The sequence below is a fragment of the Pseudochaenichthys georgianus genome, chromosome 14 (genome assembly GCF_902827115.2).
Source record: "Pseudochaenichthys georgianus chromosome 14, fPseGeo1.2, whole genome shotgun sequence".
NCBI lineage: Eukaryota > Metazoa > Chordata > Actinopteri > Perciformes > Channichthyidae > Pseudochaenichthys > Pseudochaenichthys georgianus.
This window is the reverse complement of record NC_047516.1, coordinates 23,717,577-23,735,241: the sequence shown is the minus strand read 5'-3', so window position 1 is coordinate 23,735,241 and position 17,665 is coordinate 23,717,577. Positions and strand designations below refer to the sequence as shown.

At 39.5% G+C, this 17,665-nt stretch overlaps 1 protein-coding gene across 1 annotated transcript in view; it reads right to left on the bottom strand.

The window, feature by feature from the left end:
* ttc3 (tetratricopeptide repeat domain 3) overlaps positions 1 to 17,665 on the bottom strand; it is a 49,819-nt gene that overhangs the window by 16,601 nt on the left and 15,553 nt on the right. The window contains exons 16-32 of the mRNA XM_034098809.2: positions 17,312 to 17,372; positions 16,900 to 16,984; positions 15,233 to 15,385; positions 13,984 to 14,064; positions 12,571 to 12,680; positions 12,354 to 12,480; positions 11,249 to 11,371; positions 10,252 to 10,353; positions 10,030 to 10,122; positions 9,849 to 9,913; positions 9,491 to 9,627; positions 8,032 to 8,346; positions 5,109 to 5,384; positions 4,973 to 5,016; positions 3,481 to 3,528; positions 3,311 to 3,390; positions 3,060 to 3,215 (exon numbers count right to left, since the gene is read on the bottom strand). Of these exons, the coding sequence (XP_033954700.1) occupies positions 3,060 to 3,215; positions 3,311 to 3,390; positions 3,481 to 3,528; positions 4,973 to 5,016; positions 5,109 to 5,384; positions 8,032 to 8,346; positions 9,491 to 9,627; positions 9,849 to 9,913; positions 10,030 to 10,122; positions 10,252 to 10,353; positions 11,249 to 11,371; positions 12,354 to 12,480; positions 12,571 to 12,680; positions 13,984 to 14,064; positions 15,233 to 15,385; positions 16,900 to 16,984; positions 17,312 to 17,372 (2,056 nt within the window). The remainder of the gene's footprint in view (positions 1 to 3,059; positions 3,216 to 3,310; positions 3,391 to 3,480; positions 3,529 to 4,972; positions 5,017 to 5,108; positions 5,385 to 8,031; positions 8,347 to 9,490; positions 9,628 to 9,848; positions 9,914 to 10,029; positions 10,123 to 10,251; positions 10,354 to 11,248; positions 11,372 to 12,353; positions 12,481 to 12,570; positions 12,681 to 13,983; positions 14,065 to 15,232; positions 15,386 to 16,899; positions 16,985 to 17,311; positions 17,373 to 17,665) is intronic.

Genomic DNA, 17,665 nt, shown 5'->3' with positions numbered 1-17,665 from the left:
GAAATACTGAGGAGGAACCGAAGCCATTATATTATCTCTGCTCTATTGAAAGCCATCGGACTCCTTTCACAAGAAACGTAATTTTAACGCACAGGACACAGAGGTAGACCACACCCATTTGTTTTCTGTGAGGTTAAATGACAGGTTTCGTAACGGGTGTCTATGCATTGAACACGGATTAGTTCCCTGTCAGAAAGGCCTGTATTAGGGCAAAGTAAATCAGTGACAATATTCTTTTAAACTTGTATTTATTTGTATTTTGAGGCTTTTTGAAGAGTCTAAAATAAAATGTGCCCCATGAGCCAGGCCGTGAAGCACATTTTTGTAGTGGCCAAAGGGTGTTACGAGACAGTGATGCCCTTGTATATTTAAATAAACGTCACTTTAAATATCCCTTATTAAATACACTTATTTTCAATTAGTTCCTTTGCATTTTCTTTTATGCCAGTGATGTTAATGTCTCAAATGTTCTCTTTATTTTACAGCACTTTGGTCGATGTTGGTTGTTGTGAGTTATAAGAAAATGTGTACTCAAATACAGTAAAGGTTGTCTATTTTATTGGTTTGGATGTCCTATATATCTATATCTATATCTATATCTATATATATATATATATATATATATATATATAAGAAGTTATAAGAAATATAAGAGTTATAAGAAAATGTGTACTCAAATACAGTAAAGGTTGTCTATTTTATTGGTTTGGATGTCCTATATATATATATATATATATATATATATATATATATATATATATATATATATATATATATATATATATATATATATATATATATATATATATATATATTAGGGCTGTCAGTCAATTAAAATATTTAATCGCGATTAATCGCATGATTGTCCATAGTTAATCGCGATTAATCGCAAATTAATCGCACATTTTTTATCTGTTCTAAATGTACATTAGAGGAATATTTTTCTAATACTCTTATCAACATATGAGTGGACAAATATGCTTTATGCTAATGTTTATTATCATTTGAACAATGACAAATATTCTCATGAATATTAAACACAACAACCTCTGAACATTACAAATATTCGCCTCAATTCAACCTGGAACCTCTCTCATACAATACAAATGGTGTGTGTGTGTGTGTGTGTGTGTGTGTGTGTGTGTGTGTGTGTGTGTGTGTGTGTGTGTGTGTGTGTGTGTGTGTGTGTGTGTCTGTGTGTCTGTGTGTGAGTGTGATCGTTGGAGCTATGTGCAACTCAAGGCATATGCTCGAACGGGAGCTGCCTGGACGCTGCAATCATGTTGCTGCAATCATGAGTGTGCTGACTTCTCCTACAATGTCCCGCTGTCTGGCTTCCTGCATAAAGTCAAGTGCTCGGTGCAGTTGTGTGGATGGAGCGCTCCTCTGTTTTCATTTAAACAGCTCCTTATATCCGTTAGCGCAGCTAGCTAGCACCAGATGCTAACAACAACAATAGCCGCGTTCACACTGCGGTACGGTAATGCACGTAAGGTCTCTCTCTCGCTCGCTCGGGCCACACACGCACCCTCCCGGTCCTCCCGATGGCCAGTCGGTGCCTGCCGGTGAGCGTGGAAGTGTGGTCTGCCACAAGCGGGCGGCAGGAGCGGGGCTGTCAGCATCAGCTTGTAGATGGTATTTTAAACTCGATGCGCTCTGAAACTACGGGGCGGCCGAGGAAAAAAAATACACATGCGTTAATCGCGTTAAAATAATTAGTGGCGTTAATTTTTTTTTGCGTTAACGCGTTATTAACGCGTTAACTTGACAGCTCTAATATATATATATATATATATATATATATATATCAGGGTTTCCGTTAGCCGGTAATTACCGGTTTTTAGCTGGTAAAATTTATAAAAAAAACGGTAAATTCAAAACCTGACGGTCAAAATGTCTGGTAATAATTCACTCTTAATAGTTTGATCGGTGCTCTCTATAAAGGCCGATCAGGAGAGCTGGATGTGATCGATATGGACATAAACGCGAGTGAAGTGTAACCGGACGCGAGAGAGATCAGATCAGCTGCTGAGTCTGACCAAGACACGCAGCTCTGCAGGATCACCTGAAGCCCCGCCCTCTGTTTAGCGAGCTGCAGGAGCTGCATGAGAAACTGACGGGCTGTCAGGAGAGAGAGGGAGGATCCGTTTCTCCCGTGTTATTATTCAAAGTTGATGTAAACTTCTGAATAATGTACGTAAACTTCTGAATAATGTACGTTATCTACTACAAGTAGTTTGTTTGAATGTAATAATTATGTTGTTTGTTGTTTGTGGAATCATTTATTGAAAAATGAATCTGAATTTTTCGATCATGTTACGATTATAAACTGAAGCAATATAAAAATGAGCCCCGTGAACTGAGTTTTAAACTGAAGCATATCTGCTCATAGTCCGGTAATTACCTGCTAACGGAAACTCTGCTACACAACTCTTATTATTATTATCATTGAAATATGACCGGTAAGTTTCAAATTAGTCCGGTAAAATAAATTCTGCCCGGACATTTGACCGGCGAGAAAAAATCCTAGCGGAAACCCTGATATATATATAAATAATATATATATATATATATATATATATTCATGTTGCAATGTTCAAGAAGCCTGTGATCTAAGTTTTTTATTGCCATATCTCTAGCTCAGTGTTTCTCAAACTTGTTCATACCAAGGACCACTTAACCAATAAATAAACACTCGCGGACCACCTAACTCCACAAATATAAAAAAACACATTGTTTTTCTAGAGGAGATTACAAATCGCCTGAAAATGGTACAAACAAGTGGCAACATGTGTGATGAAGGTGTTGTGCAGGGCTATATCATGCAATCGAAAGTTAAACTTAACCTCGCTCCATTGCGGAGATATTCCCGCGAGAGTGCGGAAAACTTAAATTGATTAATTAATTTTAAATGTGAAATGTTACCAATATACTCATGGACCACTAGGGGGCTCTCACGGACCAACAGTGGTCCTCGGACCACACTTTGAGAAGCACTGCTCTAGCTAATGTGCACATGACAATAAAGCCTTGACATGGAGAATGAAGCTTGCACTCACTCATACAAACTCTCTTTGGTCGGGTCGGGGTTGTTGTCCAAAATGTTTTTATAGTGACCTCTGTGTCTCGTGGTGTTGTACTGGTCCTCAAAAGTGGCCACTTGCTCTCGAAGGTGACTCGGGACACTGAAGGGATCACTGGGGTGAAGGAATGATCTGTTGAAACCCAGACGTTATTTATAAAAAGGAGTTGTTAAAATAACCGTTATAATTCTTATCTGCGTTTCCAATTTGGAGGTTGAGGGACTTACAAAGTGTCATCTTCAAAAAAGTCTTGGTCCCATTCCTCTCTCTGCGTTTGGCTGCTGTTTCCAGACCAAACAATAACACCCTGAGAGGAAGATGAGGAAACACTTCAGAGAGATGCTAAAAAAAAGACAATTCTTTACAAGCTATGAAGGAAAATCTGAATTATTCGCACGTTTGCTCCTTTTTTCTTTTTCCGGGCTCGACTCTTCAAAGGAGAATTCTGAAATCAAATCATATTGAATAAGAATCAATTGAAGTTTCATAGTATACAACATATGGCGTCTTTTACACGATTTGGGTGTCAATTCTACTTATAAAACACTTTTAATAAAACAGATAAGTCTAATCAAGCAATCTGATTGGTTCTTAGCCGTGATATAATGAGCGTATATCACGGGTAGAATTGTAGTTACTTTTCACAAGTCAGTATCCCTCCGCGTCTGAGAAAAGCTACAACCGTTACAACTGTTACATTACGTCCGTTACGAAACTAACTAACTAACAAAGCTTAAGATGGAAACATTTAAGGTTAACTTCGACCTCCGGGGGGGTCTTACTATGGAGGGGTGGATTGAGCAGTGCCTATCTCCAGGGGAAAAAAGCACCTAAACGACGACATGCAGAGCTACGTGACGAGCAGGTAGACCAACTGGAGAAGTACCACCATTCAAAAGCTTTCTGATGCGGGTCTTGAAACAAAGCAGAGAAATTATGGCCATTAGTGGCCATAGGTGCGAAAGCTCTCTCCAGAGCTACTGGAAGCTAAATCTCGGGAAAGTGGAGCAATATTCTCGCCACGCCAAGCAACAGCCTAGAACAACCTCAACCAATACAAGTAACCTCGTAAGCCATGCTACTGATGGTGGACAGTTTTTCAGTGGGTGCACAATAAACGGCAACTTACAAATTAATGTTAAGAAATAGCCAAATAATGGATCAACGCCGCCCGTCTAATATGCTCGCTAGCTGTTAGTGTTGTTGCATAGCATTTTGTGAGGAAGGCAATGAAGGGACTATTTTATTTTTAACATCATTATTTACTAATAACAACTATTTAAATTAGAGTGTGTATTTTTCTTTCATATTGCCACACTTTGTAAGCGTGTTATAAAAGCAATAGCTCACTTCAGGCCGTGGTATATGGTCATTATATCACAGCTAAGGGGCGTGGCTCGGCCTGTGATATAATGACCATATACCACGGCCTGTCGTGAGCTATTGCTTAAATATAGGATATTAAATTGTCTTTTAAGTGTCTTTTAAGGATACTACTACAACAACTTACGATATGGTGGTAATAATGAATATGACTAAAATTGTTAAGGTAGTCCTTTTAAAGTCAAAGTCAAAAGGCAACCAACTACAGTCTAGTTTATGAGCTTCAAACCAAATACCAATATGTTTAAAACTTAACAGCATATGGTGTCCTTCACACAATTTTGGGGGATCAATCCTACCTATAAAACACTTGCAATAGGATATTAAGTTGTCTTTTAAGTGTATTAGGATAACCCGGCAACAGTTTTTAAAAACATGCAGATATCATTACGATATGGTGGTAATGCAATATTTAATATATTGATTAAAATGGTAAAGGTGGTCCTTTTAAAGTCACAGTCTACTTTATGAGCTTCAATCAAAAATACCAATACGTTTAAACTTACATTTTGATTTTCATCAGACTTTTTTAAGACTGAACAATGTCCATCTGTAAAATAGAAATGATTAGAGATTAAATCATGAGCAACAAGTGAACACCATTGATTTAAATGTTAGTGAAGTGGAATATACAGTACGTACCCATCATATCAAAATACTCATCCAGTATAGCGTGGCAAGAGAGAAACTGGTCTCTGTGTTCCTCCAGAGTCCAGATAAAGAGTCTCATGTTATCATGCGGGGCCTGTTTTAGGTATTCAGTCTCAGTCAAGCCAATGGTTGAAAAAAGATCTGGCCCAATATCAAACTCTTCAATTATTGAGTCCTGCATCGGGCCAAAGCCGAGCAAAAAAGCTAGGTCCAGCGTCTCCAAGTGTCCAGCGTGGCGATCAATGAAGCTCTTGGCAGCATTCAGACCTGAAGAGAGCAACAAGGAGACGGTTAGACTTCAAATATAGAGTGGTGCAGGGATGACGTATTTACCCGGAAGTAAGGTGCATGGGTTCCCTCAACAAAAAAGGAATATTGTAAAAAATAAGATCTGTGGAAAACGAACCCATTTGATAAATGCACGTTTTGTTCAACCGGATAATCTCTACCCTACTTTTATCATCTTCAAATCATAAATCTAGCCGCCAGAAGCTAACGTTATGCTATAAAGCAGTGCTTCTCAAAGTGTGGTCCGCGGACCACTGGTGGTCCGTGAGCGCCCCCTAGTGGTCCGTGAGTATATTGGTAAAATTTCACATTTGAAATAAATACATTTATTTAAGTTTTCCGCACTCTTGCGGGAATATCTCTGCAATGGAACGAGCTTAAGTTACATTTTCGATTGCATGATATAGCCCAGATAAGCACCTTCATCACATATGTTGCCACTTGTTTGTACAATTTTCAGGCAATTTGTAAAAAACGATGTGTTTTTGGATATTTGTGGAGTTAGGTGGTCCGCGAGTGTTTTTGTATTGGTTAAGTGGTCCTTGGTATGAAAAAGTTTGAGAAACACTGCTATAAAAAGGAACTACAGCAGGGTCGCTGCTTCAACGTCACGCCAACTTAAGATCCATAACTACAGATTCTAAATTGTACAAGTTGAAGCGTTTGTTTGAACAGTTTGCAGGAGGCAGGGACTTGCTTTCAAGCAACCATTGTTTTTCAGACACGTAAACTCTTCAGAAATCACCAGCGGGGTCACTGCTGATGGATTTAATGTCGTAGAACAAAACGTGATCCGTCTCTTCAATGCGTCTCAACCACAGACCTTACTTCCAGCTATTTTCCTAAACCCTATGGAGAGATCCCATTGGCTCTGAGACCAGGGAACAGGAAGTGGTAAAATGCTGACTCACTTCCTGGTTTTAGGACGCGTCACTGCAACACTAATGCTAAGATCCCAACATTTTAATCAATATTTACTTATTTATATAGCACATTTAAAACAACCTCAGTTCATACAATATAAAATAACACAATGGGAGTAAAATAATAAAACAATTAAAAACATGATAAAAAGCACAATAACTAGAAACATCGTGTAATCTGCAGAATCGCATCAAGTCTGCATATTTAACACCTCTAATGAAAACACGTCTCCACAAAACAAAGACGCCATGAAGATTAAGATGGACGTCACAGCTGTTTCTATCTGCCTAGTGTGACCTACTTTAATGATTACTTACATGACAAAGGATATTCCAATATCAAGTAATATATATATATATATATATATATATATATATATATAGTCGAATACATGCTAATATTGCTATTAGTAAATACCAATAGAGAGCAGGAGTTTTTCTAGAAAACGAATGTCACTTCCGGACAAAATAACGACCCCACGCACTTTCCAGCGAAAAATAATGCATTGGAGCGGAAACTAATAGTTTCTTCATGTCTTAAAGTTCTCCTATCATGCTATTTTTAGGCAATAGCATAGGTCTCAGATATATAAAAAACATGTCTATGAAGTGCTTTCATCAAAATACCAAACAGATCATTCCAGCCATGCCTCATATCCCTCTATTTCACTTCCTGTTTCAAAAGTGCTGATTTGGGGTATAAAACAAAACATAAAAAAGGAGGGTCGGAGCTCAAGCGGGACCCGGCAGCTACTGTCTAAACTAAATGCTGCCGTGATGAAACGCCATATCATGGATTATCAAGGGTTATTTCTGAAACAGTTTGGAGCTCAAAGGCTTTCTCTCTTGCCGGTTATACCACAAGGTGAGTTCCTTTTTACTTCCTGCTTCTTCACACACATGCTCTCCAGCACAGGTTAGCTCTGAGTGTTAGCGATGCTAATGTAAACACCGACCATATTACGTCCAAAACAGTCGGGCATTGTTTCTGATAGCAACGTTTCTGATTGGGCCGTGGGTCCACATTTCAGATATTACGTCATATCGGACGCAATTCTGGATCAGCTCCGATGTAGCCCGTTTTTAGAGATTTGGGTACGGAGGAAAAGAGAGAGGGTTGTATTTTCTGACGCTGCGTGAGTTCCCCGACACACCGGGGACACATAGTTATGTATAAAAGACATAAAAGTGCATTTTGCATGATAGGTCCCCTTTAAAGCTTCCGAGTCGTATATTGCACCTCAAACAACAAGTAAATCCTGAGTTACGGTTTCTTTACTTCCTCTGCAGGAAAAAAGGGGACAGTAAAAGAAACAATCTGATTCAGAAATCACAGTGTCAGCCTGCTTCCTGCCACTCGACCAGATCAGACATCAATCCCATATTTATTCGGAGCTCAGTAAAAACAAAGCCGTCTCTGCCGTCTGACGGTCTATTCGACACGACGTCCATATTTTTGGAGTAATTATACAGTTTTTGAAGACCAGCAGCTCCCATGATACCCGTTTTAGACAAAGCCCCAGAGAGGAATTTGCTCCAAAACTAGTATTCTAATTTATTTGTGTTTACTTGCACTATTTTATCTGCGACCTAAGATTTTCATTGACGTAACTACACTGTCGCTATGTACAAATGACAATAAAAGCCTTGAATCTTGACACTGAGCTTCACACACATTAAATCGTCACATGATAAATGCTGACCTGCGTCGTTGAGGTGGCTCGCCCAGTTGTGGAGTTTGGGATTTATATCCCGGCAGCTACTGAGCAGCTGGATCAGGATTCGAGCCCAAACGCGGTTCTTCCTCTCCAGCAGGAGCTCGACGACCAGTCCGAGCGTCTCCATCGGCTTCCAGTTCAGGATCCTCTCAGCGATCTGGTTCCCCCTCGATGAGTCCAGCTCCAGCCAGGGCTTCAGACTCTGGGTCAGCGCTGACGCCTGGAGGCCCGGTTCCTCTCTGAGCAGCTCCAGGTTCTGACTGATCTGCAGCAGGACTCGATCCCTGTACAGCAACCAGGCTGAAAACCAGTGAAACACAAACGGTGAGTGATCAACACTAGTTTTGCTTAACCTGTTCAACCCGGAGGCTCCCGCCCGCGATCTGCACAAACAAGATTCTCGATTAGCAAGCTGAGATTCCACAGATTCCAGACAGGGGAAGCAAACACAGACATTACAAAACGAAGCTTTACGGAGCAAACACGGGAGAAATGTCTTACCTTTCGCTGTTTCTCATCAAAAGTTGCATTAATCTTGATAAAAGGTACTTATTATATGTTATAGTTTGGATTCCTAAAGCTTTTAGTCTACCATCCCATCATTCAAGGGTGGTTTTCACTATAAGTAATGGGTTTTTTTTTGGACGGACACTATCATTTATTTATTTTTTACTATGTTCAATCTGAATTTACTTTAAAATAAAAACATCTATATTGATTCTAACTTGTCTACATCCAACTCACAGGTTTATCATTGCATTGAGACAAAAGATTATTAATTTAACCCTTTTAGAAGATATGGTCATTTGTTCTGGGAATGTCATTTTCGAGCATGAGACCTGAAAAACAGGCTCTGGGCTCAACAGGTTAAAGATCTCCTAACATGCTGTTTTTAGGCATATATATTATGCATCTTAGATATATACAAATATATAAAAAACATGTCTATGAGACTATACGACGTGATTAAACGCCATATCATGTTCCAAACCACTTCAAGGATTATTTCTGGAACGGTTTGGAGCTCAAATACTTTTTCTCTCTCAGGTTTACCACAAGGTTATTTTTATATATTTGTACACATACTCTCTCCAGTACAGGTTAGCTCTGAGTGTTAGCGATGCTAATGTAAACAAAGACCATATTACGTCCAAAACATGTCGGGCATTGTTTCCGATAGCAACGTTTCTGATAGTGCTGTGGGTCCGCCGCCGGTATTACGTCATATCGGAGGCAAATCTGGATCAACTCCGTTGAACCCCCGTTTTTAGAGATTTGGGTACGGAGGAAAAGAGAGAGGGTTTTATTTTCTGACGCTGCGTGAGTTCCCCGACACACAGGGGACAAATATTTTTGTATAAAAGACATCAACAATGCATTTTGCATGATAGGACACCTTCAACATGGAGCTCTAAAAAGCTTTGGCAGAGAGGCTGATCCGTACCTTTCTGTTCAATCTGTGTCGTCGAGTCTTCTTTCTGCAGCAGAATCTCCTCGTTGATCGTCTGCTTTTCTATGAATGACTGCTTATGTTGCCTCCTCTTAAGTTTGTGCTCATCCTTTGCTTTCATCTTCCTCAGACTGAAATAATTAACAGAGAGAAAGGCATTTTTTTAGAAAACAAGGTGCTTGGCAATAATTCTAAATAACCTTTAAAGTCAATCAAACTGAAACATTATTGCAGATCACAAAACTGATAAAGATAATTTATAAATCAGAATCTATATATTTGTTCCCAATTAACATCAAGTCCTTTTTATTCTGAAGATGCACTCTATCAGCATGAACTCTATTTGACTCACCTTGTACATTTCTGATTCACTTTGAGCTTCTTTGGAGTCGAGGGTTTGGTGATGGCAGCTTTAAACTGAAGAGAGAAAGACTGTCTTTACTATAAATGCAATTGTGTACATTTAAGTTAAAATACTTCTTTACTTTCAAGACTTTTTATGAACCCTGTTCCCCTGCGTTGAATCCTCTTACCGTGCATTTGGGCAGCCCTGTCGTACCAAAGATTACGATACTGCAGATTTTGCCCAGACAGTCCGATGTAAAACACAACTCTTGTAGGAAATCCTGTAAAAAAAAAAAAGAACACAAATATTTAGACTGGAAACAGCAACAGCTCAGGCAAAGCGAATCTATCCTGGAAATGTTAGCTTGATGATGATGATGATGGTGAATCGAGAAATTCATGGAGTTTACCTTTTCATTTCTGTCAGAGAAGGATGATGTCTTGAGGGCCTTCCAGCAGGCGATGTGGTATTCAATAATGCAGCTCTGACAGCAGCTGATTCTAATGTAGCCCTAAAGCAGAATAACCAAATGCAACATTATGATTATTGTTAGAAAAATATCACTCGTCCCCGGCTTGAGCTTCATCTCAGGATCCATGTATTTATGATCTTCTCCAGAATGGAAGGAGTCATCACATACAGAGCATCAACTAGTTCCTGAACAGTGTCCTTCACATGCTGATATCCAAGAGAGGGAGTTACCCAGTCACAAGATGGAGGAATACCAGTTCTTGTAGGTAATCATAAATCCTTTCATGTACAAAACAGTTTCTTTCTCAAAATGTTTTTTCCGGAAAATCTCAAATTATCTCAAAATGCAGACTTCTAAAAATCTCAAAATTATGTATTTTTTCTCAAAATCCTGACTTTTTACTCACAATCTCAAACGGGCCGTTTCTCAATCGCGAGTACACAAGCTGCAGAGCAACCATTTCAAGTATCGTACGTCAGAGTGGCGCAGAATGCTGGGCATTTAAACAGTCCTTCGGAGTCACTCGATGACGTAGTATACGTGAAATAGCAGTTTTACTCGCGATTGAGAAACGGCCAGTGTCCTTCACATGCTGATTTACAAGAGAGGGAGTTACAGTCACAAGATGGAGGGATAGAAAGCAGTATTCAATGTTTACTTCAGATTAGCTCCACGTCAGAAATGAGCATGCTTGTCATATGTCTCTCTCCTTAGAGGCTGAATCATCATGTTAATCACATAGCTATCATATGCCTCAAACAGTCCTGATGCTCTTCTAGGTCATCATACATCCTGTCATGTACACAGCTACAGTTGGGATACCTTTGTTATCATGTTACTCTCATATTGGAAGAGGACATTCAGTATTTTCCCAACAATTATGATACATTGAAAGCTCAATTTGAAGAATAACTAACCAGTGGCTGCGACATACCTTAAAATCTGGGTCAGTCAGGTAGATTTCTGCCTTCATGGGGCAGAGGCAGATCTCCAGTCGACAGATGGCGTCAGGCGGAGGAGGAAATGTACACAACTCTATAGCTTGCTCAAGCATTGCCTAAAAAAACAGAAAACACAAGTTATCAAAATGTGTGAATTCCAACAAAAAAGAGAGAGAAGTATAAGCTTGACTTTGTCAGAATGAGGTCTGGTGTCCAAAAATACGTTAAATAAATCTTGCTTTAATAAAGATAGTTATTATAGCATCCACGAATATGTCTTAAATAATAATAATACAGCGACCCTCTCTTCTACACACTCCTCACACAGGTGAACAGATGAGTATATTAACAATGAGTGTCGCCCATACCCATGTAACTGATGCAGCCCGTAACTGATGCAGAAATAATAAGTTAGTAGTAAAAACCCCAATAAATCAGAAGTCCCAACTCTGACATTCTCGGCTCCTACAGATTATCTGATGTTTTTTTTTATTTATATTGCATAAAATGGAGGGTGCTACTCCTATATCTATTCGTGTAAATCTTTAATGTTAGATGGCAATAACATCTTAACATTTAATGATACTTGCAACTTATCTGAATTTATAGAAAGTGGCTTTTACTACACATTCAAAGCAGTTTTGTAAATTGGTGAAATTCAGAGTTAGCAGAGTGGGTGTTATTATTATTCATATAGCTATGAGAGGCATGTGGCGCAGTGGATTAATGCGCTGATCTTGCTATCAGAGGATAGCAAGTTCGAGTCCCACTGCAGTCAGCATGTCGTTGTGTCCCTGAGACACTTCACCCCAAATTGCTCCTGTGGGGATTGCCCACAGTATTGAGTATGTAAGTCGCTTTGGATAAAAGTGTCTAACAAGTCATAATGAAGTCCCAACTATGTCTATTTATTTAACAGGGACAGTGCACATTAATGAACATTTCTGTAAATGTGCCAGTTAGCCACGAGGCTATTTTCATCTGTAGTCCCTGGACAGATTTTAAAAGTCAACCTAAAAACAGATTACATATAATGTTCAATTGCTCACATTCGAGTCATATAATCTTTAGAGACATGTATAACATACGATGACATACCTTGAAATAGTCCGGCTGCGTTTCTTTGACAATCTCATTGGTTAAAGGCCAGGTGAGTTTACCCGGCGTTATTTTATTTTTGACTGTCTGCAGGGAATCTGAAAACTGCTCCAGAGCCACAGCAAACCTGTCAGAACAAGAGGAAGAGTAGGAAATGCTTGAAACTGCAGAAAAAGGTGCGACATAATGGAACTAAAACTGGGAAAACTGGAAGTACCTGTTCTCCTTGAGAAACACCCTCCCGGTGGCGTAGTAAACCAGACACTGAAAGGTCCGCTCCTCAAATGATTTGATCTTTACCAGAAGCTTTTGTGCTTCCCCAAGTTCCTGTTTTTAACAAAAGAAACCAAACATTAGAATCTGCAACAGTTCTCAATTTCATTCTTTATCCTCGGCTTTGTTCATTGGCATCATATATTTTACTTTATTTTCTATGTCCAGTCATAATAATTCCTTATTGACAGCCACATCAAGGCTAGAACTTTATAAATCAATCTACTAATATTTGTTCTCAGTTAATCTATTAACATTTACAAAAAGGCAACGACGGCAAACGTGAAGTCTTCAGATTTCTTGTTTTGTTTGAACCAGTTAAAAAAATACCCTCAAATATTTAATACAAAGCATAAATGTGACCCGCTCTATCGAAATCAGTCGGAAGTCGCAACGGCTCATTTCAAAATAAACGTGGATGTGCGTAAAAAAAATTGTTTTTCGGGGGTTCGGGTGTTTTGTTCGATTTTAAATAAACAAATTCTTGGCTTTCAGAATATGAAACTTATTTCCAAAATCACACGATAAATACATGTTTGAAGCTTGTAAAGGGAAGATGACACCTCTCACTCACACTCTGCTGTTCCCCCTCCCTCCAGCTGACATTATGAATGCAAGGCGTATAGTAATCACAGATAACACGGCAGGGTCCGTTACAGTTTGTTTTCTTGTCTTGGCTTTCAGAATATTAAACTTGTTTCGGCAAATTCAGATGATAAATACAGCTTTGAAGCTTCGGAATAATTACAAGCGGAGAACGGAGTAACTTGACGTCACAGCAGGCAAAACAACAGCCGGTGTTTCCCGTGAGGGTTTTCCCCGGGAAACAAACACAACACACACACACACTCGCGAGCTTCCCCCAGACCAGTTATCCAAACCAAAATATCTTCCCTCCGTACTACTTTGATCATTTGCTAGCCGCTGATAACCAATCAGATCGATGGATTCCAGAGAAGAGGAAACTTTGAAGGCCTTTTTCTCAAAGTGATGACTCGGTGACAATCATTATATAATGTGACATATTTCGCTTAATATTTGGAGTACAACAACAATCCTGATATCATTAGAAAGCTAGGAATCTCCTCTTTCCAGCAGTGTATACAACTCAGAATGTGTCTTCGGGTCAATGCGACTGATTTCGATGGAGCAGGCCATATGATAAAGACAAGAGGAAATCCTCTTATTTAAAAAGGGCTGGATAAAAAGTGATTAGTATCAGAACAGTTGCCAAATAATTTCCTTATGATCAACTAATCATGTACGCTCTACTCCCTGCAATACACCCATGAGGAGTTTTGCTTCACAGTAAAAATGTCGGCACTCGAGGAAACCGTCCTTCATGCATCTTAAATACCTCAGGCTGGCCGATTTCGGTCAGAGCTGCTGCGTGTCCGTACAGCAACAACAAAACATCCAGCGTAGAAAGACCAACTTCCTGTAAGGGAGAACAAATCATATATTTAAAGGCTTAATATGTGATGTGCTTCAGCATTAAGGAAAACTGAATTAGGGCACATAATAATTATAAAGCTTTATTTATACAGCACTTTTCATACAACAGAGTCCTTTACAAAATGACACATCACAAGTTAAAAACAAAACAAGACATTCCCCTCAGATTATTTGTTACTTTACAGCAGGGGTCAGCAATCTTTTTGATTTGAAGTGCCATTTTAAAAAAAGGAAATCTGATTAGTGTCCCGCCGCTCGTGGACTGACAACTGGAGAGCGGGGGGAGCCTCGCTGCGGGGAAGCTGTGGACCTCTATCGCCTGTCAGCGCAACTTATATGGTGCCGTTTAAACATTTAAATAAATAAAGGGCGGTGCCGGTCGTCAACGAACCGAGCCCGGTCGTCAACGGCCCGCTGGCAACCGGCTCGGTTTGCTGACGGCCGGACGTACTATGATTCTCCAGAACACACAGTTGGCCAGTCCACCCCTGTGTAGCCTATTATTTTCGATGACAGATGAGCAGATCGCCACTGGGCTTTCAACTAAAGACACAGCCACGCAAAAACTGTGGGATGTGTACAGCTCCTTATGGGTACTGCAATGTGTGAAGTGCCCTACACCCCTGATCGTTTCACCATGGAGGGAAGCAGCAGAAAGTCGACTGGAGTTAAAGAGAGAAGAAGAGAGAAGTTATCCTTCTGCGCTGCGTTGCGTGCAGGGCTTCCTTCTGCCGGCGGTCTCGTTCAGGATCCGAAAATACAATTTCAATATTTTGCACACTTATTCCTAGTGTGCCACTGGTTACGGGTTGCCGACCCCTGCTTTACAGGTACATGCAGCAAAATATAACATTTTATCAGGTTGATAGACACGAGGTAAAAGGTATGATAACAAAAAATTAATGATTTCTCTCCGACAGACAAGACAACTGAGTCGATGCAACAATATAAAGCCCCATACAACAAAGTGAACTTATCGGTACAACAGAAATACAAATAAAAAGATATTAGTAATAAAAATGCCATTATTCTAATAAAGGTTAAATGATTATAATTATAAAAAATAAAAATAAATGTTTCTGACATGTTCAATAAATGGACTAATAAAAAATAAAATAACATAAAGTGCAAAGTGTTAAATCTTCTGTTACCTTGGCTGTGCTGGTGTCCAGGATGTTCAGAGCCTTTCTGAACGCCTGCTCTGCGTTGCGGCAGCGGAGGTCAGTCAGCGCGCTGTGAGCGTCCTGCACCATCACTTTCAACTCTTTACACGCACCTGTTTTACTGTCACCCTCGTTCTGCTTCTGAAGACATAAAACACAACACAGAGACACAGGTCAGTTATTTTATTTAACCTGTTAAGCCCTGAGCCTGGTTTCCAGGTTGAAAATGACATTCCCAGAACGAATGACGATAACTTCACTTCTAAAAAGGGGTAAATTAAATCATCTTTTTTATCAAAGCAATGACAAACCTGTGCGTTGGATGTAGAAAAGTAAGAATCAATATAGCAGGGGTAGACATTAAGGGTAAAATGCCACTGGCCCTCCGGTACGCTCTGCAGGAAACAGCTGTTTGTTTTCCACCCAACAACCGACTCACGAAACGCTATGTTGTAGCGTTGATAAACAAAACAATTTAACAAAATGGCTAGTCAAAATACCTATACCACAGGACCATTTTTTTTTTTTTTAAAGCAATATTTTTAGTGGCCCGAGCGGGCAAGTGGAAAGTACGTTATGCTGGCCCGGTGTGTCTAAATAGTGCTTCCGGGCCAGCGGACCATTTATAATGTCGATCCCTGATATAGATGTTTCTATTTTAAAGTAAATTCAGATTGAAAATAGTAAAAAATAAATGTAAATGATAGTGTCTGTCCAAAAATAAAACATTACTTATAGTGAAAACCACCCTTGAATGATGGGATGGTAGACTAAAAGCTTTAGGAATCCAAACTATAAAATATAATAAGTACCCTGTATCAAGATTGATGCAAAACAAGTGACCTTTGACCTTTTTAGAGGTTTAAGAAAAAAAAAAACACTTCTGGGGTGGTTTGGGTGCATTTTCCATATCTCTGGAACCCCTCTGTCGATTTTGGTGATTGACATCTCCTTTGAACCGTTAGAGCCAATAGAATCGAGGGGAGGTTCCTAAAAATCCATCTAAACATTGCCCATTGGTGAATGAGTGCTGCGTAGCCAGAATGCCCAAAACAGGAAGCTGTCATCCACTCTAGTAGCTATCATAGCAGCTAATATGAAATCTCCGTTATTTACATAAATATGACGATGGATTATCAGTAATCATTGCAAAGTGACACAGACACATTGGATTAACCTTCAGCAGCGTTTCTATCGTTTTAATGTCATTAAACACAACTTTTGATCAGAAAACCACAAAGTGAAGACGTTTTTAGCTGTTTTGGCTCCGTAAAGCAAACATTTGTTTTGTTTGTTGTCGTTTCGCCGCGAGTTCTGATCGCTCAGTGATGATACTTATATGTCTGGAATCTGTAGAATCTAAGCTTGCTAATCGATATCTTTTTTGTGCAGATACGATGAGTAATAACGTTTTTTTACCGTGAGTTCTGTGCTTAGTGCGTTAGCATTTTGTCGCTCAGGGCTAATTCAGAGCCTTTGTTAGTACCCTTTCGTTTCGTTTAGCTAAAAATGGTTAATATTGTCTGAAAGCTGAGTTTCTTCCCGTTAAGTGAGTATGACACATTCATAGTTTATTAAATGTTAAGAAGCCCTCAGACGCCGTTTCTTGCAACATGTTGCGTTTCGAAAACGTGACGTGTTCAGTTCAGCCTCACCTTCACTTCAGGCGGACTTCTGTTCTTTGGTTTCTTCTTCGTTGGTGTGCCGGAGTCTCCCTTCCCATTCTTCGTAGGAGGCTCACTGAAAGCACAACATTTAAAATCAGGTAAATACTCTGAAAGGGAAAAAGGAAAAGTGAAGCTCTTTTGCTGTAAACTTGATGATGCATGTTACAAATGTTTTACCAAAGTACTGCATCTAAATCTCGTTATAGAGGAGATGTTGAACAACTTGCCAAATCAAAGTGAAATGAAAGAATGGATTGAGAAGTATGTGTGATAAATACCAGAACTTTTATCAATCAATCAACGAACTGCACTGAGCAGGGGCGGCGGGAATTAACTAGTTCATTAAGAGTAAATGATTTCAAGCAGTGGCATAATCCTTTATAAAACATGTTTTACTAACCTTTTTGATGGTTTGGAGTTTTTAGTACTGCCCTCTGACGGCACAGTCTTTTCATTTTTCACTGAAGAGAAAGAGAGAACGTTGCTCATGAAGTGTTGAACATATCATTTGGCTAAAACAGGGTTAGACATTATAATGGCGTTTCGTGAGGCTTTTGTCGTTGTTGGGTGAAAAGCAAGCTGCTCCCATTCACTACAGACTTTTGCGCCACCTAACCATTCGCCAAAATGTTTTTAATACCAGCGGTAACCGGCCAAGCGCCTGGCAAAAAACAATCTTAAAATAAAAGAATGTCACCGTAGGAGTTAAAGGAGAGTGACAGGGAGCATGCGAAGAAGAGGGAGAGAAAGTTTC